At 24.9% G+C, this 24,108-nt stretch overlaps 2 protein-coding genes across 3 annotated transcripts; both read left to right on the forward strand.

Annotated features, from left to right (window-relative positions):
- The first annotated feature begins 10,247 nt into the window (after positions 1–10,247).
- Positions 10,248–13,244, forward strand: LOC127287686 (kelch domain-containing protein 10). Its single transcript, XM_051314747.1, has 3 exons — positions 10,248–11,200; positions 12,382–12,735; positions 12,969–13,244. The coding sequence occupies exons 1-3, from the start codon at positions 10,526–10,528 to the stop codon at positions 13,176–13,178; spliced, it is 1,239 nt and encodes a 412-aa protein (XP_051170704.1). The 5' UTR covers positions 10,248–10,525; the 3' UTR covers positions 13,179–13,244.
- A 2,331-nt stretch (positions 13,245–15,575) lies between these two features.
- Positions 15,576–22,475, forward strand: LOC127287769 (transmembrane and ubiquitin-like domain-containing protein 1). 2 transcript variants are annotated; one of them, XM_051314878.1, is made up of 4 exons: positions 15,576–15,808; positions 17,347–17,649; positions 17,869–18,193; positions 20,337–22,475. In XM_051314878.1, exons 2-4 carry the CDS (start codon positions 17,367–17,369, stop codon positions 20,785–20,787), a joined length of 1,059 nt encoding a protein of 352 aa, XP_051170835.1. In that variant the 5' UTR covers positions 15,576–15,808; positions 17,347–17,366; the 3' UTR covers positions 20,788–22,475. The 2 variants fall into 2 exon arrangements, with proteins under 2 accessions (XP_051170835.1, XP_051170837.1); XM_051314880.1 differs by having other exon boundaries at positions 17,354–17,649.
- The last annotated feature ends 1,633 nt before the right edge of the window (positions 22,476–24,108 follow it).

Consider the following 24,108-nt stretch of genomic DNA (forward strand, 5'->3'; position numbering starts at 1 on the left):
ACGTCCCCACTATATACGAGGGAATGTAGGTGTGTGTAATCTTTCTTTCTTTCTTTCATTCTTTTTTTTTTTTTTTTTTTCTTTTTTTAAAAGAAACCAGAGGAATCGCTTGAAAACCGGTGAAATTGAGAAGCTTTGATGACTCCCTGGGAAATAATCTCAATACTTCTCTAATGCAATTCATAAAAAAAAAATGAAGAGGGGGGAAGTGATAATTTTTTTTGTCAAAAACTATAAATACTGATTACAGAGTTTTTTTTTTCAAATTCTCCTTATCTTGATGAACTCGTTTTTGTTTAGAAAAAAAAATGACCCTTTATTTATCTCTCTGTTATATAAAATGTCTTTTATTGTGGGAAATAATTTTATCGGAAATTTTTTTTTTGGAATTTTTAAAAAATAATTATTTTTTAAAATTTTGTAAGTTATATTTATTTAAATTTTTTAGTAGGAAATTTTCTGTAAACAATAATGTATTTTTAAGTGAATTTTACTTTTTTTTTTATTTAATAAATTTTATTTGATTCAAATAATCGATTACTGGACTATTAGCAAATAAATATATTTCCTTGAATCAAGTAATTTTTAATTTTGTCAATTTTTTATTTTCTTTCAAATACAGAAATTATTTGATTAAAATAACAATTATTTCATATAAATAAATATTTATTTGATACAACTAAATATTAACTTGCTACAAATAAATATTTATTTGATACAACTAAATATTTACTTAATACAACTAAATATTTATTTGATATAACTAAATATTTATTTGATACAACTAAATATTTAGTTTATACAACTAAATATTTATTTGATACAACTAAATATTTACTTAATACAACTAAATATTTATTTGATATAACTAAATATTTATTTGATACAACTAAATATTTAGTTTATACAACTAAATATTTATTTGATACAACTAAATATTTATTTAATAATAGTCAAGTAACAAATTATTTGAATCAAATACATTTTTCATCTTTTTTGTAAATTGATAATTCGATAGAATAGTTTCAAAAATAATTTTAATTGCAATAATTAAAAAAAACAATGATTTATTTAAAAAAAAAAAAAATTTTCTTTTAAATAAAAATTCCAAACAATTTAAACATTTGATGGATAATAATATACTTATATTTTTCCACAAAAGTTTAAGTCGGATAATTCTATTTCTCTAATTTTAAACTTTAGGGGAATATAAATACTTAGGGAAATTATGACGTCATTGAGAAACATATGTTCTTAAATAGTACTTAAGTACTTTACTGTATTTACAGTTAAATAACAATAAAAAATGGTTATTATTATTATTATTATTATTATTAAATTATTAAAATAATTATTCAAAAACTTAATAACAATTTAGATTCAGAAATTGTTTAAAATATTTTATATTTTTAAATAACTGAAATGGTATTTATAAAATATTTTTTTTTTTTTTTGAATAACAGTCATTTTTGAAGATCTCTGAAACTTTTCAAACAAATGTTAGTAACGACTGACGGTTCAAAAAATGAATGAAAGTCTCTTCTAAGATGAATAATATGATAGATTAGTTGCTTAGGGAGGATAAGAATCATGCTTCTTTGGATTATGGACCTGAAATTTGAAAATATTTTTAAATAAGCTTAGGTCGAGAAATTCTCTGACTTCTGATCTTATTTTGAAATCTTAAAAATATATTTATATATATATATATTTATTTTCTCAAAATATATTTTTATAGTCGAATTTAAAAATTGATAAACAATAAATTATTATTAATGTCACAAAAATTTATTAATAATTATGTATAAAAATAAATATTTTTTATAATTTATAATACCTATTTTTATTTTTTAATATACTTTATAATAAGTACAATTCAATTTTTAAATAAATAAATACATTTTTTTTTATTAAATTAATTAAATTGTTTTTAAAAGTAAATAAAATTTTAATTAAATAAATAAAAAAAAACTATGAATTAAATAATTATATAAAAAACAGTAATTAATTAAACAAATCTTTTTAAAAAGTAATATTATTTTATATTTATGTTACAAAGAAAAAAAGGACATTTCAAAAACGAAATGAGACTTTAATATAGAAATAAATGCAAACTTAAAGGTAACTATGTTTTATTGCCTGCCAGTAACTATTAACGCACAGTGATTAAGGCCGTATTATATATACATATATATATATGTGAACGTTAAAAAGTTGAGGTCAGTTTGTTGTGATGAGCTTAGAAAGAAACACATGAAAAATGTTTATTGAAATCTATCCCAACCGTGAAATTGACAATTTTCATGATGTAATCATTATGTCTTTTAGTAAATTAACTAAATAATTTATTTAATAATTAAACTTCTATAATTATTAAAAAAAAGCACGATTAAATAAAAAAGAAATTCAAAATTTTCCAAAAAAGAAATATTTTTTATTCATGAAAAATATTTTAACAGAAAAAATATTTTACAGTTTATTTAATTATTTACTACTTACAATAAATTACTAATAATATAAATAATAATATGTATACGTGACGCTCTACGAGAAAAGGGACCTTAAAGGCAAAAAAAATTTAGGTTATGTATGTTTAAAACTTTCACTAAACATAACCTAAAAATTTTTGCCTTTAAGGTCCCTTTTCTCGCGGAATGTCACATATTATATATAATAATAATAATAATAATAATAATAATAATAATAATAATAATAATAATAATAATAATAATAATAAAATTAATAATAGTAATAATAATAATAATAATATATAAAAATAATCTATACACATTTTAGACACCTGTTAATCGTATTTGCACATCTTAAATTCTAGAGTCCTTGACTGAAAGAGATTGATTCTCAGTCTTATCTGTGACGCAAGACTTTTTACAGACTGGGTAACATTTTAAATTTAAAACATTCACAAGCAGGAATTGTCTTTTATTTTTACTTGTTTTTTTTATATATATATAATTTTAGTTTTGTTTTACATTTATATAACATCGATTACATAATGTAAGTTTAAAAAAGATAAAAATAAATAAATTATGAATTAGAATTTTTTTAAAAATAAATTTTTGTAAATATTTTAGATATTTTGATTAATAAAATAAAAAATGTTCTATATGAGAATCGCTTACAGTAATAAGGACTAAGGTAACGCGTCGCAAAGAAATGGGACCTTAAAGGCAAAAAAAATTTGAGGTTATGTTTTTGAAATTTTTAAGTAAAATTACACAAAGAGGATCAATTTTAAATGAAAAAAAAACATTGTATCCAAAATAATCAATAGAAATTGATTTTTTAGAAACAAAAAGAAACTTTTAAAGGTAAAACCATTGTAAACATAACCTATAATTCGTTTGCTTCTAAAGTCCCCTTTTTTCACAAGGGGTCACAAATAGATTTAATTGAAGTGTGTGTAAGTGTTTATTTTGCTGAATTAAATTATAAAATGTGAAACAATAAAGCTTTCAACGATATATATATATATATATATATATATATATATATATATATATATATATGTCGCGCTGTTAGAATGACCCGAAGATCATCGTTATAAAATTAGCATGCATTGTAGAATGTTGCACAACGAGGTAAGTTTTCTGTTTACTGCTGAAAAGAGAGCGTCATGATACGAATGTAAATGGACTTTGTGTATATATATGTATACATGACTGAAAATGAGGTCCCCAATAAGATAACATCGGCTTTCATTTGTTACAGTATATATATATATACGTATATTCCGAAAAAAGATATTCAAGAGTCATTATGCCATTTATTCATTTAAGGCACTCTTTAATCTAAGATCAATCATCTGCAATTAACATTTTACAATCTCATTTTGCCTCATTATTGTAATAATAAGAAAAACTGTCAAAAAAAAACAATACTTATTTAATATATATATAGATCGGTTTAATTTTGTCGAATCTTTATTTCAAGTATACTTGTGGAATTTATTTTACAGTATTCTTGATTTTAGTATATCTCTTGTACTAAATTTTATTACGATTTGGTTTTCAATAAAAACAACCCCTTTGTTATATGATGGATAATTCTTCTGTTTTATATCCGCCATTTTGGATCCACCATTTTGAATTTTGAAAAACTGACATCAAATTCGTGTTCAGCGACCACAAAAACCCCCGAGTAATGATTTTAAGCGAATTCAGTCAATTTTAAATTTTTTTGGCCGCCATTTTGCAACCGCCATTTTGAATTTTTAAAAACCGACATCAAATTCGTAGTCAGCGACCCCAAAAACCCCTGAGAAACAAGTTTCAAGAGAATTCAATCGATTTGTACATTTTTACGCCATTTTGGATCCGTCATTTTGAATTTTTGAAAACAGACATCAAATTCGTAGTCAGCGGCACCAAAAACCTCCGAGTAATGAGTTTTAAGTGAATTCAGTGAAAATTGATGAAAATTCAGTATATGAATCTCGAAATCAAAAATATGTCTGCTTTTTATAAAGTTCTGTATTTTATATGAAATTTTTAAAAAAGGATTCAAGTTCTATATATGAATTAATATAATCTAAACCGGTATTAGTTTTTCAAATGGACGACAAAAAGAAGTAATATATACTCGAAATAGAAAAAAACGGAGGAATTTGCAGCATAACCATTGCCGCACAGATTATAAAATATTATTGAAGACATATTTTGCGAATAGAAATGAGATTGATCATAATATATATATATAGAAAAGAGGACTGACAAAAAATTAACGATCAAAAACAGTTAATAGTTATGGTAATAAGATAACTATAATTTATATCAGAGTCAAGGTAATGAGTAATTAATTATTAGTTATTAGATTGTTTCATCTTTGGCATATTTGTAGTATATTTGCATCTTGAGGGAAGCCTTAGTAATTCTATATAACATAAGCGTGCCAGTTGGAAGTAAATTTGCGGATGTGTGCAATTGCCATTTGCTGAGTATATATAAATATATGTCTCTTTTTATATATATGTATATATACGTCTCTCTCTCTATATATATATATATATGTGAATCTACTCAAGCTACTGCAGTTGTTCAATCGTCTCTTATAACGCATTTAACTTAATCTCTACACACATATATACACTATATGAATCTGTGCCATCGTCGACCTCGAGGTGTTCCCTAGGTCAGTGCTAATTGTCACCCAGTTGCAATTATTGTTCCCTCTGTACGTCGTTGTCTTCTTAAAAAAAAAAACTATTTTATGTCCTTGACATTTTTTTTTATATTTCCTTTCATTAATTTTTATGATGTAAATAATTTTATTTACTTATATTGTATATAAATATACAATACAATATACCCCCCAGTAACAAGTTTCAAGCGATTTCAATACATTTAAAATTTTTTTACGCCATTTTGAATTTTGAAAAACTGACCTCAGATTCGTATTCAGCGAGCCCAAAAACCCCCGAGTACCAAGTTTCAAGCGAATTCAATCAATTTTTAATTTTGTTGCCGCCATATTGGATCTGCCATTTTGAAATTTGAAAAACTGACCTCAGATTCGTATTCAGCGAGCCCAAAAACCCCCGAGTACCAAGTTTTAAGCGAATTAAATCATTTTTTAATTTTGTTGCCGCCATATTGGATCCGCCATTTTGAATTTTGAAAAACTGACCTCAGATTCGTATTCAGCGAGCCAAAAAACCCCCGAGTACCAAGTTTCAAGCGAATTCAATCAATTTTTAATTTTGTTGCCGCCATATTGGATCTGCCATTTTGAATTTCGAAAAACGGACCTCGGATTCGTATTCAGCGAGCCCAAAAACCCCCGAGTACCAAGTTTCAAGCGAATTCAATCAATTTTTAATTTTGTTGCCGCCATATTGGATCTGCCATTTTGAATTTTGAAAAACTGACCTCGGTTTCATATTCAACGAGCCCAAAAATTACATTACTTCAAAGGCAGAAGACGTTTACTAATACAGTACCTTAAGGTTTTTTTTTGCTGTCAAAATAAAACTGGAAACTAACCTCAATTAGTGATCCAGGCCCGTAACATCAAGGGGGAACTGAAATATCTATTTTCTTCTTTATTAAATTATTTGGTTTATATTTATCGGCTTTTAAATTGTATATAAATAAAAAAAGTGTAAAAAAAATCTCACGTTTCTTATTTATTCTATAAGTGAAATTTAAAGGCACTGGCAAAACTTTTTTTTGCTTCGCACCTGCTTTATAAAAATGTCCGATGGTGTCAACTAGGTTATGATATTTGTTCATATACAAAATTCATGGGTGAAATTCTGAGCTATATCCAAATCCATTATTATAATTTTGTTCTTTTGTATTTAAATTATTATTATAATTTTTTTTTTTTTTTTTGCCAATTGGCCGAACTGAATTATATTTTACACACGCACAAGTGCCGAGTAACATTAATAGGCAATGTTATTAAGGCAAAGTTAATAGTCTAACTTCCCGGACATAGCGAGTTTCATGGAGCAATCGTCACCACTGACAATGACATTGACAAAACTACCTATATATGTATAGATATATACACATAATACACGTGAATTTAATGTCCAATTTGCAACGTGTGGTTTCTCTCTTGTCTCGCCACCAATTTCATTTTACCTCGCACAATTTTAAAAGAGGTGTGTCTTTTATTAAATTTATATACATATATATATATACGCGTATATATATTTGTATATATATATATATATACATGAAATAATAATGATGCACTTCTTATTTTAAATTGTCCGTCGAAATTATTCTCATGCAACCAACCACAGACTAAAGGTCAATTACCCTTCTATGTCGATTATTTCCCAAAAAAAAGAAATCATGAATACATTTAACGACATATGAACGTAAAATCCTTTAGAAGAGTTTTTTTTATGAGTCGAGGGTTTATTTATTACCTCAATGATTTTTGTCCGTTGGCCCAATTAGAAGAGGGATCCTATAGAAATACATTAAAAAAAAAGTAATTTAAACAATTTTTTTATAAACGATTTTTCTGCTTTTAATATTTATGTTGCTTCTACCAAAATAAACTTTTGCGAAAAGATCGTTTAAAGTAAAAATAAGTTTTATGTGTTAAGTGGTTTTTGAATTTAGTTTACTGTAAAGTCCGTCAGGTGGCGCATAAGTGTACTTGAATATTTCCTAAGTTACCACTCTATATATATAAATATCGAAGTTCGTAGACAGATCACAATCTATCCTAAATTGTAAAAGTTATTTTATTCTTATTTCTATAATAATGTAATCTTTCTACCAAAAAAACATTTTTGTTCAATAAAGTACAGTTGATTAAACTAAAAATCTAACATTTTCATTACATTAAATATTTACCCATGTAACACGTAATATTACAGTAATATTAAAATATCCGTCTCATGGTAATATTATCAGTTAATATTTGTAATATTATTGTTATATTACAGCAATATTACTGTAATATTTCACATGCTTATTTGAAATACATAAAAATTTCAAAGTTTTTTTTATGATAAAGCAGAAAAAGATAATAATTAATCAGTCAAATATTTTTAAGGTTATGGTTGTGATTTCACATGTAAATATTTTCCGCAGATTTTCTCACAAAATACATTTGATATATTAAGCTAAAATTTTGTAAAGAACTTAAAAATAGTATAAAGATTCGTTGTCATATGCAAAATTGATTTCATATTTGGGAAAATAATCAAAATCCATATTGCCGATATATTAAATTTTCCTCAAATATTCAATTTTTTAAAAATAATTTTTGTTAGCAAAATATTAATAAACTTTCGCAAATGACAACGAATCATTATACTATTTTTGAGTAAAAAAAAGTAAAAAAAAAATTTATCTGAAACAATTTCGCTACGAATAGTTTTACTAAAAATTGAAAAGATTTTAAAAAAATTGAAAAATTTCGTTATTTCAGATAAATTTTTTTTTTTTCAGTGAATTGAAAATGTTTCCGAATTAATTAAATATGTAATTATTATAATAAATAATAAAACTGTAAATTAATTATCGCTAATAATATACAATTATCAGAAACAAAATATATATTTTTCATAAATGAAATTAAATTTTCTTTATATTTTTAAAAAAATGATTTAACACTACTTCGACGTATGTCAATTAATATAAGGAGAGGAACTGACTCGCACTTTCTCCAATGCAATCAGGTTATTCTTTAACGAGAGAAAAAAAAATCGAACAGGTGTAACAAAATATAAATAAAGGAATTTTCAACACACATTTAAAAACTGTTTTTGTTAAATAGGATTATTATTTTTTTTTTTTTGTCAATTGCCTTTTATTATTTTGATATTTAAAGTTTTGTTATGTTTTGCTCAATAATACAAATGTGAAAAGAAATATATATTGATGATGATGATGAAAGGAAAACACCTGTGTGTGGTGCAATAAAAATTCATGTTTCTTCTGATGATCACACTATGATCCAGCATATTTGCATTCATTCAAAGATTTTTCATATATAATTATAAAATATAGGCTTTATATTATAGAGATCTAACGCAATATTTGAAAATAATAATTCGATGAGTGACACCTCAATGAAATATAAACTTGAATATTATACAAAAGAACCCTGATATTTAAACTTGATTTCTTGAATGTCGTCATATTTATATATTGTACAATAAATTATAAAGAAGGAAATATTTTGAAAATTTGAGACAAATTTTAAGACAAAAACCCTTTTAAACCTTTTTTTTTAACAAAAATAAAAAAAATAAATAAGAAAACAAAAAAATAAAACAGAAAATAGATAATAAAAGAAAACAAATAAGCAAAAAAGTAATTAATAAAATTTATAACACACGAGAAACATAAATCTCTTTTTTAAATTTATTGTGTCTACATTTTAAAAATTAATTTACGAATGTTAGTTTTAAAGTTCAGTGATTATGAAAAATTTCAACTTTTAATTTCTGACATTATAAAACTGCGTATACAAAAGTTTATGGTCATCTCTAACTATATTTAATTTAAAGAAATATTTGGACTCTGAACCTAAACTCGCGAGAGAGAAAAAATTTTTATCGAGATAATTATTAAAAGCAAAAAAAAAAAAAGAGAGAGAGAAGACGGTGCGAATTCGTCAATCAGGGTCAACAAGACTACTTAGAATGACCATGAAAAATTTGCATTTATTCGACTGAACATTTCCAGGTGTGCTTCCTTATAAAAATTAACGACATAAACAAAATGTAAATGATTATATATATATTAAAAATTGAATAAAATTTCAGTAAAATCTTTCTTCAAAAATCCTTTTTTTTTTGTTCTTTCTTCAGTGATTTTTTTAAGGAGCAATTCAATTTTCTTTTTGTATTATATATATACGATTTCCTAGGCGCGACAACTTCCTTAGTGATACGTTTAGTGTAATATATATATATATCTGATATGAACTCATTCTTCAGGTGACATAAAAAAAGTATTACATTTTTCTTCACTTTGTTTAATAGGTGGTAACTGCGCAAATATAACAGTGCCCTTATCTGATAACTGTGTGCGCGAGATAAGTTGTTCAACTTTGATAAATTTCTTTTTATAACTTCTAACTAATGCTAAAAGTTAGCGCATTAAATTTAGAAGCATTTTCAAAAAATTACCGTATAAAAATAAACTTTTTTTTATCAATTATATTTTCAATAAATAAATAAATAAATATGGCAAAAAATTGCAATTTGTAGCAATTTTTCTTTTACGCAAAAAAAAGCTAGAATTACGAAGAGAAAAATGAAAATTAGTTTTCTATATAAAAAAACGAGAAAAATTTAATAAGTTATCGAAAAAATGAAAAAGTAAATAGTTATTTTTTTGCTCCAATTAAAAACAAAAAAAAAATTTAGTCTTACCGACTGTTGGTACAAAACTGTAATTTCCTCCCTTATCAACGGATGCCGTTCTGTTTTACCAACCACCGGTATTGAGATTCTTACCGACATTCGGTAACACTTTGTATAAGTACAAAAATACCGCATTAGATGACACTACTTCTTTCTTCTAACTTACTTTTTTCAATTAGATCAATTTAAATTCAATTTAAACTATTTAAACAATTTATTTACATAAAAGAACCTAAAAAAAATCTTCATTAATACTCTATTAAAATCAATCTAAATCTAACTAATATGGTATTAAAAGATATTATAAAAATTATTTTTAAAAAACCAGGAACTTCTTCAGTGGATCATCTACTGGTTTATTTCTGAACTATGACCCTATCAAATCTTGTCTACCAGTTGCAATTGTTTCTGTATACATCTTGGACTAAATAATGTCAGAGTATCAAATGTCGTTTCTTTTTAATGAACATAATTTATCAAATTAATTGTCAATGTTATAATATTATTATAAAAACGTGTTCAAATGCAATTTTTGTGTATGTGCAATAATGTTTGAATCAACGAAAATTAATGACTTAAATTTAACAAGAGATGTAAGTCTAACCTCAAACAACAGACAATAGGAATAGTTATTTGGTTTAATTTTTGAAAACATATTTAAAAAAAATGTATACATTTAAGCCATTTGTGTTTATGAATCATAAGGCAAAAAGTTATGAAAAACCAAAAGCGCGTAGTGGTCATAGAATTGTATGCGATGAATATAATTTATATTCATATGGTGGTTTTAATCCAAGTATAACCAATGATGATCCAGATATGCAAAATGATCATACATGGACTGAGAGTAGGCCTCTATTTAAAGAATTGTGGAAATTTAGTCTTGCAACACAACAATGGAAACGTTTACCAGGTCAGGAGAGAATGCCAAATGAATTAGCTTCAAATGCTGTTGTTTTAAAAGGGAATACATTATTGGTTTATGGTGGTACTGGTGTGCCATTTGGTGAAAGTTGTAGTAATCAACTATACAGTTGTAATATAAATGATGGTGAAATGTCAATTGTTAATGCAACGGGTGATTTTCCCGAACCACAATATGGACAGGCAGTTATTTGTGATGGTCCATTTCTTTATACAGTAGGTGGTACAAGTGGTTATGAATATACATGTGATATTCATCGTTTTGATTTGAGAACAAAATCATGGGAGGCTGTTTATATTTGCGCTGGTCGTGATCCACATGAACCAAAAGGAAGATACAGACATGAACTTGCATTTGATGGTAAAAGAATTTATGTTTTAGGTGGTGGAACAGCAATGGAGGCTTTTGGTTTTGTTGTAAGTTTTGGATATTTACAATTATTTTTCCAAAATAGCACGGCTTTTTGCTGTGAGGTTACTGTAAGGATATCTGTAGGGTTCCATGTGGGCAAAAAATCATGTTCGTTCTAAAAACGGTTTAAAGACGTTCTTAGAACGTTTCATGTCCGCCAAATAATGTTCTGGAACATTTTAAGAACATGGATGTTCAAATAATGGTCCAGAACATTATTTGGTGGACATGAAACGTTCTAAAAACGTTCTTAAAACGTTTTTAGAACGAACATGGTTTTTTGCCAACAGGGTTTGTAAGGTTACCGTGTAAGCCTACAGTAAACTTGAGGTTAACTTAAAACTTTCGCCTTACGGTAAGCTTACTAAGGTAAGGTAAGTTTACACAGTAAGGTCGTGGTAAGTTTACGCGGTAAGGTTGTGGTAAGCATACACGGTAAGGTTGTGGTAAGCATACACGGTAAGATTGCTGTAAGCTTCTTTTAAGATTACTGTAAGATTGATGTAAGGTTGCTGTAAGGTCACTGTAAGGTCACTGTAAGGTGACTGTAAGGTCACTGTAAACATAGAATGTTGTTAATAAATAAATTTTATTAATATTTATGCGCAGTAGTTTTCTATGGCACATACGGCTGCGCAGTAAATTTTATTTAACAAACCCTATTGGGGTTCATATTACTTTATGTTTACAGTAACCTTACAGCAACCTTACAGCAACCTTACAGTAACCTTACGAAAAACTTATAATAATCTTACCGTGTAAGCTTACCACAACCTTACCATGTAAACTTACCACGACCTTCCTTAGCTTACCTTAGCTCTACTGTGTAAGCTTCCTATAAGGCGGAAGTTTTAAGATTACCTCAAGTTTACTGCAAGCTTACACGGTAACCTTACAAACCCTACAGATATCCTTATAGTAACCTCACAGCAAGAAGTTGTGCTATAATATTTATTTTACCTTTCTTTGTCACACTGAGAAAAATATGCTATTGAATCAATAGCATTTCTACTAAAGGCATAAAAATTTATTAATTCTGAAGCATATGCTACAGAATTTGTAAAATATTACATAGATTTATATGATTTTCAAATCAATAATTTTTATGCCTTTTGGTAGAAATGCTGTTGATTCAATAGCATATTTTTCTCAGTTCATACAATTTTTTTTTTTTCGTATTTTACAGAAAATACCAGCGTACGATTTGAAGACAAATAGATGGATGACATTAAATACATTAGGTGATACAAATCCAAGAGGTGGTAGTCAACAGAATTTAAATGAAATTCCACGTCCAAGACGTTGTCATGGATCTGTACAATATACTGATGAAAATACAGGTGTAACAACTGTTGTAATATCAGGTGGTTACAATGGATCGGAAGTTTTCAATGATATTTGGAAATTGGATTTGAAATTATTACAATGGACACGATTGAATCAATGCAAATTACCAAGACCTGTTTATTTTCATTCCACTGCATTGACTCCAATGGGACGAATGTATGCATTTGGTGGAATCATCAGAAAACGTGATGAGGTTATTATTATTATTATTATTCTATACAGTGAAGATAAACGACACTGCGCATGTCTAATATGGCCGATGAGACATCTCTAGTCGTAAATCTTAAGCTTTTACATAAGAGAGAAAAGGATAGAAATATCTTTTGTCCTTTTCTCTCTCATGTAAAAGTTTAAGATTTACGATTTCATTCTGCGTTGGCCCAACTCAAAAAATTAAAATTTTTTTTTTTTTTTTGATGATTTAAGGCCGAGAGAACCGATGCAGTACTATCAGTTTGGTTGACAATTCCAAAATTATCAGAAATTTGTTGGGAAGCTATAAATTATTATTATCCAAATTTACAATATCACACGGCAGACGATTTATTGAGAGTTGGAATTCCATTGAAATATGTTAGAAGATTGGACGATTGTTATAATCACAATGAACGTCAAGCTGATTGGGTAAAATTTTAGCCAAAAATTCAAGGTCTAAATAGGTGCTATAAGAATGTTTTTTTTTCTTTTTTTTTTTTTTAATAATTTAATAATAAATTATTTTGTAAGTTTGTTATTAAAATTGTATATTTTTTTTTGAGTATATTTAATTTAAATAAGAAACTATTTATTTGTTTCAGTTAACTTGCCATTCTTTTTTTTTTTTTTTTTTAATTATTTTTTTTTGATGAAAAATTATTGTAAAATTATAATTTCATTTCAGAACATTCTTACGATTCTATTTTTTTTGTTGTTAGTGTATTTAAATGTAGTTAAAAATTTAATTAATTACAAATCTAAAGACGATAAGAATGTATGTGATGAAAATGTGATCCTCGTAATTAAATATTGAAATATTAAAAAAAAAAAAAAAAATATTGTAAATGTGACAAAAATAAGAATTAAACAATTTTTTTTTTTTCGTATTAGCTTGCAAATTGCATATTTATGCCAATTTTGGTTTTGTTTTTGACGTAGTTTAAATTGTATTAGACACGTTACTTTAATTATAAGAATAATTTACATTAACGCAAAGTTTTAATATTTATCCAAAAAAAAAGAAAAAAACGAATTTACTAATATTCTTGTATAAACATTTTAAATTTAAGTTCTTCATTTACGCGTGGATAAATTAAAAATTAAAATATGCAAAATCAAAACTAGAAATTTATTCAAACATATATAGAACATGAAATTCTAATTAAGTAAATTGTCATTTAAGGAAACAATTCGAAAATTGTTGCTCATATCTACGTAAGTTTAATTATTCTTTAAATTTTCAATTTCCAATGAATTAAAAAAAAAAAAAAATTAAAAAATCATAAGAAATTAATATCTTAATAACACCTGAAAACAAAATTTATTTATCAAATAAATATTTACTTGAAGGAAATAATTTTTAAGTCAATTAAATGAGATATTTTGTTTTAAATACAGAAATTTTTTGTTCAAATAAAAATTATTTGGTTCAAGTAAATATTTATTTGTTACTTATAAACGATTATTTGAATCAATTTTTTTTTCAAATATCAATTTAAAGAATCAATTTAAAGTTATAAATTGTGCACAAAATTTCATGTTTTCTTTTTGTAGTTCGTTATGCTATTTAACGAAAAAAAAACCACTATACAAATATTTATGGATTGTATAATGTTTATTAAAAATGACATTTACGAATGTGATCTCAAAATGCAAATAATATATATGTACTTATGAATATAGATGTAGTTTAAAGCAATTTAATGACTGATGCAAAAAATAGATTCAAAATCTATATCAAATGTTTGGATGTTGATGGCAAAATGTTTATTGTAGTAAATCTAAATATTATTGAGCTAAAAAAAATAGTTTCTCAAAATATATATTTCAAAATCTTTCGAATAATTCTTATCAAATTCAGCAAAAAATATAGATTTTCAATTCTTAAGAAACTTTCAAAAATATTTAACAAAAAAAAAAAAATTTACTATTTCACTTTGTTTATTAAAAAAAAAAAAATTTCTTCTTAAGTCTCTTAACTCTTTCGCTCTAAACAATAATAAAATTAAAACTCTTTTTGGTAATTATTTCTAAATTGAATTTAGGTGTAAAAAAAGAATTAAATTGTACAGCGAGAAAAAAAAATACACGCGAAAGGGTTAAATGTATCATTGGCCTTTGTCCTTATAATGGACAATGATTACGTTAAAATATATTTTTATAGAAAAAAAAAAAATTCTATAAATTTTCTTTTTGTAGACAATGTACATAAAAAAAAATTAAGTAAAATTGTTAAAGGTTATCTATTCATTTATAGCAGTTTAAATATCTCAACCACCACCACCGTTGTAAATATATACTGCAATATTTAATGTAATTATATAAATTTGCTTTAATGTATATTCACATTCAATACAATGTTTTCTTTAATTTATATTTTATTCAAAATTATATAGTCATTTTATTCGCTTCAATATATCTAAAAAAAATCTGTTGCTACTTAAAATTGTAAATGCTGGAAGTTTAATTGAAACTAAAAACACGGAAAGAAATAAAGATAATTTTATGAACAGTTATTCTTTGCTGTTTTAATTATTATTATTATTATTATTATTATTATTATTATTAATAATATTATTATTATTATCATTATCATTATTAGTATTATTATTTATTTACTTTTTTATTATTATTATTATTATTCTTTTATTTCTTCTTTATTTATCTTTTTTCATTTTTATTATATAATTGTGAAATACGCTTGTTAAACGACTTATATTTTTTAAAAATGGAATAAAATTTTTTTTATTTGAATTTTTCCGCTCAATGACGTCAATAAATATCGTCAATTTGATTGGCGGAGAAAGTTAGTCAGTTCATGCGCATAAATGATGTCAGAAAGACATTCTATATACAATTTCCTGAAAATTTATCAAAAGACCTTGTTAAAAAAAATCACGTCATTTTATTCCAGTTTATTTTGTCGACAATATTAATAGTTAATTATTTTTTTTTCTTTTTTGGTCCCCACGTATATAATTAAATAATAATTCAAACTAAATGAGGAATTTGTGAATTTTTTACTACGTGGCATCTATTATTTTGTGATAATTATTTCTTGAACTATTGTGGTGAGTACTGGATAATATTCAATATTTTTTTTTTTTTTCTTTACATACACGAAACCAAACAAATGATAGCAGTTTTTTTTTGGGGCTAATATTTTTTTACAATATTTTTGAAAATTTAATTGGCATTTGGAATTTTTAAATATGTATTATTATTATTATTATTATTATTATTAGGATGTTTATAATTACTAACGTGGGAATTACTCGAAAGTGGGAATGATAAGTTTTTTACATTTAACACGTTAACTACGTTCTAATTATCAATTTTGACATTTTATTTTGTATTACAAAATTTAATAATTTTCAAGGTTTTTTTTATTTTTTGTATTTGAAAAATAGTGATTGATTTGATAATGTATTGTGTTTGGATTTTATTTTCTTTAGATGTATTTTTTTTTATTATATTGTTAATTGTTTTCGAGATATTTCTGTGTGTATCTGAAATTGAAGTTATTTCTAAATAACCTAACCTACAAATGCTTTATAGATCAATATTCATAATGTTTATATACTATTTTAAGAATTATTTTACATATGAAAATGAATTTTAAGTTTTTTGTTTTTTTTTAAATAAATTATTAACCAATTTTGTGAATAAATAAATTATTTTTATTTATTCATTACATTTATTTATTATTTAACTATTATTAAATATTATTTAATTAATATTAGTCTGTATCTTCGGTGCTTGGAAAGGAAGATACCTACCTTTTCATTTTTTAATACTTCGTAATACTTTTAAAGAAATAAAAGAAAATAACAAAATTATTAGTTAGTAAAACATTTTTAGAAAATTTTTTTTGCAAAATTCCTTAGAATTCACTTGGGAAGTGAAGAAAAGTTACAAAACTGAATAGTAGATATTTTCCCTGTAAACTGCTGCCATCTATGTTGAATTCAATATAACTTTTTAAATTTCTTTACATTTTTTTTTTTTTTTGAAAAAATTAAATTGAAATACTATTATTTATAAATATTTATAATTTCTATTTTTATTCTATGCTTCTTTCAAGTAAAAATTAAAACCTGATTTACCTCTATTTAGAAACAGAATTCTTTTTTAAGAATTTTTAAAGGTCAAGAATGAGTTACCAAGGAAAACGAGATTTTTTTTGAATAGTATTTTTCCAAGGAGAGAGAAAGGAATAGAGTTCATTGATAGGCCTATATTCGTACTATTCCTATTATACCAAAATTTATTGTTACATTCAGAGAATTGTTTTATTTGAATTAAATATATAATATATTTGAGTTAAATAAACGTATATTTGTCTCAGCCCATTTATTTGGCGTATAAATAACAATTTTTTTTTTTTTTTTTATTTAAATCAAAGAAAAAGTTTATTTAAATCAAAGAAAACATTTATTTAAATCAAACAAAAATTTATTTGAATCAAATAAATATTAATTCGACTCTTGAGACAAATATATCATTTCTCTGGATAAACATTATTAAAAATAGAACAAACAAACCATAAATTATATTCAATTTAAAAAAAAAGTTTTCCAAAAAAAAACCATAATTTAAAAAAAAAAAGTTTTCAGAAACAAAAAAAAAATGACTTTAATCGAAGGAGTCGGCGAAGAAGTAACAGATTTCTTCATAATTGTTGGCGTTTTATTAATTGGTTGGCTCGCATGGTGTTCAACTAATATAAGCGATCAGCCATTAATACGAACAGTACTTATTTTACAACATCGAACACGCACACGTATCGCCGAATTGGCAGTCAACAATAATATTAATTCGGCAAGTCAAACTTCAAGTTTAGATATATCAGAAGATGAAACACGATTAACTGATCCAGCAAATGCCAACGATCCACAAACTTCTGTCGATAGTAAGAAATTTTCAATTAAAAAAAAAAAAAATTATAAAAAATAGGGCATATGATTAGCCAATAAAAATCATTAGTTAAAATTTTCATTTTAAAGAATTTTATTCGATATAATATTTTTTTAGACAAATTTCAATAATTTGAGAGAAAAGAAAAACTGTTAAACTAAAATTTTCTTTTTTTCCCTTTTTTTTTTTTTTGCATTTTTTCCCTCTTGCCCAGATGGAACGGAAGTTCCAGTTGAAACGAATGCAACAACAAATAATGCTGAAACTGCATCGGAAGAAGTTTTAATTGAAGCAATGGATTCATTTAATAATGACGAATCACGTTTACTTCAAAGACCGGCAAAATTGAGTACATCAGATTCAACTGATTCACAAACAACTGTCAGTGAGACTAATCAGGATGTTATTGAAGAAACTGTTGCTGATGATTTATCAACAATGAGTGAAGACACGAAAATAAGCATTAAATTGAAATTTATTAACGATGATCAAAAATTGGTCACGGGAAATCTAAAGGAAATGCTAGGAGATTTTAAAAGGTATTAATTTTATTAAATTAAGACATTTTTAAATTCTTGCAATTTTTTTTAGTACAGTAGTAGTAGTAGTGTCAGACAAAACATTTTGTACTTTTTTTGTTTTTTGTTATAGATTAATTTTTTTTTAAGTCGAACCAACCAGTTTTAGTCAGACAAAATATTTTCTTGTGCTTTTTTTTTTAGTAGTAAAGGCCAATTTCAGTCAGAAATTTTTAAATACACTGAGAAAAATATGCTATTGAATCAACAGTCTCTCTCTTCTTTTGTTTATGTTATAAATTTAATTTTTTAAGTAGAAACAATCTATCATAGTCAGACAAAAATGTTTTCATATTTATTTTTAGTAGTAAAGGTCAATTTTAGTCTTAACTTTTTTTTAAAGTTTTTTTTTAATTGTATCAGTAGTGTAAGACAGTTTCAGTCAGACAAAATATTTCGTCCTTTTTTTGTTTGTTATTAATTTAACTTTTTTAAGTAGAACCAACCTATTTTAGTCAGACATAAATATTTTGTGATTATTTTCAGTAGTAAAGGTCAATTTTAGTCAGACTTTTCATATCCTTACAATTTTATTTTTTAATTGCATCAGTAGTGTTTAAAGAGTTGTAGTCAGGCAAAATGTTTTTCAATCCTTTTACTTTATTTCATTGTTATTGTTAAGATTTGTTTTGTTTCAGTAGAATTAACCCGTTTTAGTCAGACAGAATAATTTATTTTCTTATATTATATTTTTCAGTAGTAAATGACAATTTTAGTCAGACATTTTGAAATATTTGCAATTATGTTTTCTAATTGTATCAGTAGTATGAGTATGAGTATGAGTTTTCAATTCAGTAGTAACAGTCAGTATTAATCAGCCAAAAAATTAAAAATTCTTTTAATTACACTTATAGTAGTTAAGGTTATTTTTTAGTCAGACGATTTATAATCCTTGCAATTTTTGTATATAAATTTCCATAACAGTAGTGTAGGTTAGTTTCAGTCAGACAAAAATGTTTTAAAATCTTTTATATTTTTCCAACTATAATATTTTAATTTCATGTTCGATTTAAGTAGAAACAAATATTTTTAGTCAGACATTTACAATCTTTTACATTCGTTTCAGTAGTAAAAGCAAATTTTAATCAGACATTTTTAAATCCTTAGAATTTTTATTAAAAAAATTTTTTCGCAATTAGTGAAAGATAGTTTCAGTCCGACAAAAAAATTCTAATTATTATTGTTTGTGTTTTGGTTTAGAAGAAAGAAGCAATTTTTGTCAGACAATTGTAATTTATTTTCAGTAGTAAATGTCAGTATTAGTTAGACATTTTTATATCCTTGCAATTTTATTTTTAAATTGTATTTTGAAATTAAATTGTAAATTGTTTTAGTTCATATTTTGTTACAGTAGTAGACAATTTTTTTAGTCAGTCACAAAGTTCATTTCTTAAAGGTTTCATTTAAAAGAGACGGTTTTCAGTAATCAAATTGCAAAAAATTGTAATTTTAGTTCGATGAGTAAATTTACAGTTCAGTAGTAGCAGACAGTATTAGTCAGACATCTGTATATTCTTTTAATTCTTTTCCTAGTAGTAAATATCAATTTTAGTCAGACTTTTCAAATCCTTGCAATTTTATATTTATATTCTCGTTTCAGTAGTATAGGTCAATTTCAGTCAGACAAAATATGTTTTTTTTTATTATAATTACGGTATTATTAGAACGTTGTCAATAGTAAAAATACAAAATAAATCGGACAAAACGTTGTATTTGCTCTTAACAAATTTCAATAGTAAAAACTACTGATTAACATTCTGATTTTACTTCTAGAAGTAAAAGACTAATTTCAGTTTTACTCTACCAAATTTTGTTTGCAATTTTCGTACCAGTAGTAGTAGTTATTTTTAGTCAGACTAAACATTATATAACATTTCTTGTTTATGTTATTTGTTTTTTTATCAGTAGTAAAAATCATTTTTGGTCAGACAGAACTTTGCTTGCTTATCTTATCGTTTTAGTAGTTAAAATCATTTTTGTTCAGACAATTCGTTTAATATTCAAAATTTCACTTTCAGTAGTAAAATTTCATATATCATCAAATAAATATTCCTTATTTTTTATATGTTAAAAATAATTTTTTTTGAAAATTACCATTATTTAGACGACATTTCCAAGATGAATTGGAATCACAAAAATTAGTGCGTCTCGTATTCAATGGACAAGTTCTTCAACCCGATAGTAAAACATTGGAACGTTGTGGTCTTTTTAATAATTGTGTTGTACATTGTTTGGTCCATCAACCACGACCAGCATCAATGACAACATCGTCAACATTGGAAAATTCATCGTCAATTTATTTTAATCCACAAACATTTCAGGATATTCCTGATGCCACGGGTCTCAGTTCGTTACAAGACGAATGGGATTTAAGTAGACTTTTATGCAGCATTTTAACACTTGTATTAGGACTCGCTTGGTATTCACATTTTCATTATTCACAATTATTCACTGTAACAACGACACTTGCTTTATATGCATTAACTGCAGTTTTCACTGCTTCCTTATTTGGTCACTTTTTTTCAAATCAGGACAATGCCCGTGTTGTTGAATAAAAAAAAAATCCTCTATATATATATTTATAATTTTTAAATATATATATATATATATATATATTTACATGTGAAAGCAATAATGAATTGTGATTTAAAAAAAAATATAAGAGAAGCAGGCGCATGGCGCCTTTATCGCAGGATTTTGTGGCCAATATTAATATTACCGTTGCTAAGGAAAAAAAAATCCATAGCAACGGTTGCTAAGAAAAAACGTTCATGGAAACGGTTACTATGGAAACTATTACCATGGCAACCGTTACTATGGATACTGTTACCATAGCAACCGCTACTATTGAAACTGTTACCATGGAAACGGTTGCTATGGAAACGGTTGTAATAGAAACCGTTGCTATGGAAACTATTACCATGGCAACCGTTACTATGGATACTGTTACCATAGCAACCGCTACTATGTAAACTGTTACCATAGCAACCACTACTATTGAAACTGTTACCATGGAAGCGGTTGCTATGGAAACTGTTGCCATAGCAACCGTTACTATAGATACTGTTACCATAGCAACCGCTACTATGTAAACTGTTACCATAGTAACCACTACTATTGAAACTGTTACCATGGAAACGGTTGCTATGGAAACTGTTGCCATAGCAACCGCTACTATGGAAACTGTTACCATGGAAATGGTTGCTATGGAAACTGGTTGTAATGGAAACCGTTGCTATGGTAACTGTTGCTATAGTACCGTTACTATGGTAACTGTTGCTAAGGAACTTGTTACTATAGCAACCACTACTATGAAAACGGTTGCTATGGAAACCGTACAAGTGTACGACAGACGGACGGACGTCAAAGCGAAACTATAAGGCTTTCAAGTCCTGGGCCACAAAATCCTAAATAAAAACAATGCGGCTTGTCTTTATTGTGAATAATAAATTGCCATGCAAATATAATTGTTGAACAATTTGCCACGAGGTGTTTTTTGTTTTTTTTGTTTTTTTTTTATTATTTTTTTTATGCTACAGTGGACAAATGTCGCATAAATATTTTGCTGGTGAAATACTGCGATTTCAAATATATATTATATAATGAGAATGTGCGATGATCCTAGTCTTACTTTTTATTGTTAAGAATAATAATATCGTTTTGTATACAAACAAAAAAAAGATCGAGTCGATATACAAAAAAAAAAAAAAAATGTAAATTATAATTCGTATATTTAATGTTTAAAAGAAGAGAAAAAAAAATGTAAATGATTGTGCGACTTAATTTGACTGTGTGAAAAAAAGTACACAAAATTAAGTTCTTTAAATTGTGTCACTTAAATGTAGTTTTTGTTTTTAACATATATTTTTTTTTTTAGATTTAAAAATATATTGTTATACAGAAATGAAAAATAGAATAATAAACTATGTAGACGTGCGAAAGATTTAAAAAAAATTACATTTCAATGATTTATATACAAAAATTTAATTAAACTATGTATAGATTGAAATGATGGAACAAAATTACAAAAATAGAGATTTTCAATATTTTTTTTTTAAAGATATTAATTGTTTTATTTATTTATATTGCAAAAAAAAAAATTAAATATTCTGTAACGAAAATCTCTATTATTATAATCAGAATAAAAATTTTCAAATAAGAAAAATAAATGAGAAAAGTGTATATTAGAAAAATAAATTGTACAGTGTATATATCTATTACTATTAAATTACTTATAAATTCATGTTATTGTAGTGATTTACTAACATTTATTTTGATCAAAAAATAAATCCACGAAGAAAATTTTTTTTTTCCGTAAATAAATATATATATACATATATACATATCTCCGAATATTTATCTAGAAAATAACAATTTTCATTGTATATTATCATTTTGTCATTATTTTTAGTTTATTTTTTTTTCTATTTTATATCTATATTTTAATGAGAATTTCAAATTTAGATTGTCATATTTTTATTTGAATTCTACTTAAAATATTTATCAGTTAAATCTACAAAATGTCGAATATAAAAAATTAATTGAAACTACATGTCATAATTTTAGTTTTTAAAAAAAAAAAATAACAAAAACTCGAAAAACCGAGAAAAAGGTTTATTTATCCAAAGAAATAAATTTTGTCAGTGCCTGAAGAAAAAATTAATTTAAGATTTTATTATAACAATTTTTGAGCTGTAGATTAATTGAAACAATATTTTGAAAGTATCTCGAAGTCTCGAATAAACAATAAGTTGTAATATGAAATAAATTTAATGAAAACAAGTGAAGTGTAATTTTGTTAAAATTAAAAAAAAAAATTACACGCGGCACGAGACTCATTTTATTGAGAAATGAATCTTCTATTTTTTAATTCAAACCTATATATGCATATATTTTCATCTAAACTGATAAAAAAAAAAAAATTTTACTACTATTCTTATTTCAAATATGTGAATGGGAAAATAAGTTAGTAACTGAAAAAAAAATTTATTTGATTCAAATAATCGGTTATTTGACTATCAAATAAATGTTTACTTGAAGCAAATAAATATTTACTTGAATCAAATAAATATTTACTTGAACCAAATAAATATTTACTTGAATCAAATAAATATTTACTTGAAACAAATAAATTTTATTTGGACCAATAATTTCTGTATTTGAAACAAATACTATTTAATTGGCTCAAATAAAAATTATTTAGTTCAAGTAAATATTTATTTAATAATAAAATAATCGAATATTTGAATCAAATAAAATTTTTTTAGTGCATTAAACATTTTACTTTTTGAATGAATTTTGCAAAATGTGTAAATGGCAAAAAAAAAACGTGTGTACATTAAACATTTAATTTTGATATTAAATGGCAAAAAAGAACGTATATGTATAAAATCATTTTGTTTTGAATGAATTCGCAAAAATGTCATTAAAAAAAAATGTATGTAAAACATTTTATTTTTGAATACGTGCAAAACTAATGTAAAAGTGTCAAGAAGAAAAAAAAATTGTGAAGTAATTATAAAATATTATAGAAAATATAATTCCTTTTTTCTTTCAATATTCTATATATGCTAAAATTGCATTAAATAATTAACATTGCTGTTGGTCATTGTATTGTAACAATACCTTTGTTTGTTATATATTTAACAATATGAAATCAAATAAACAAATTTTAACAAATCTTATATTTAGTGTTTTAGTAATCAATTTTTTTTTTTTTTTTTATTTATCCTTTTCAAATAGGAAATTTATTATTGCAAGTAGTACAACTACATTGTTGGTCAGACGATGAAATTTTTCTAAGTACACTGAAAAAAAAATTTATTTGATTCAAATACCGGTGTATTTGGTTATTATCAAATAAATATTTACTTGAA

Source organism: Leptopilina boulardi, unplaced genomic scaffold (assembly GCF_019393585.1).
Source record: "Leptopilina boulardi isolate dan_hultmark-lab unplaced genomic scaffold, ZJU_Lbou_2.1 LbouV2_372, whole genome shotgun sequence".
Classification (NCBI taxonomy): domain Eukaryota; kingdom Metazoa; phylum Arthropoda; class Insecta; order Hymenoptera; family Figitidae; genus Leptopilina; species Leptopilina boulardi.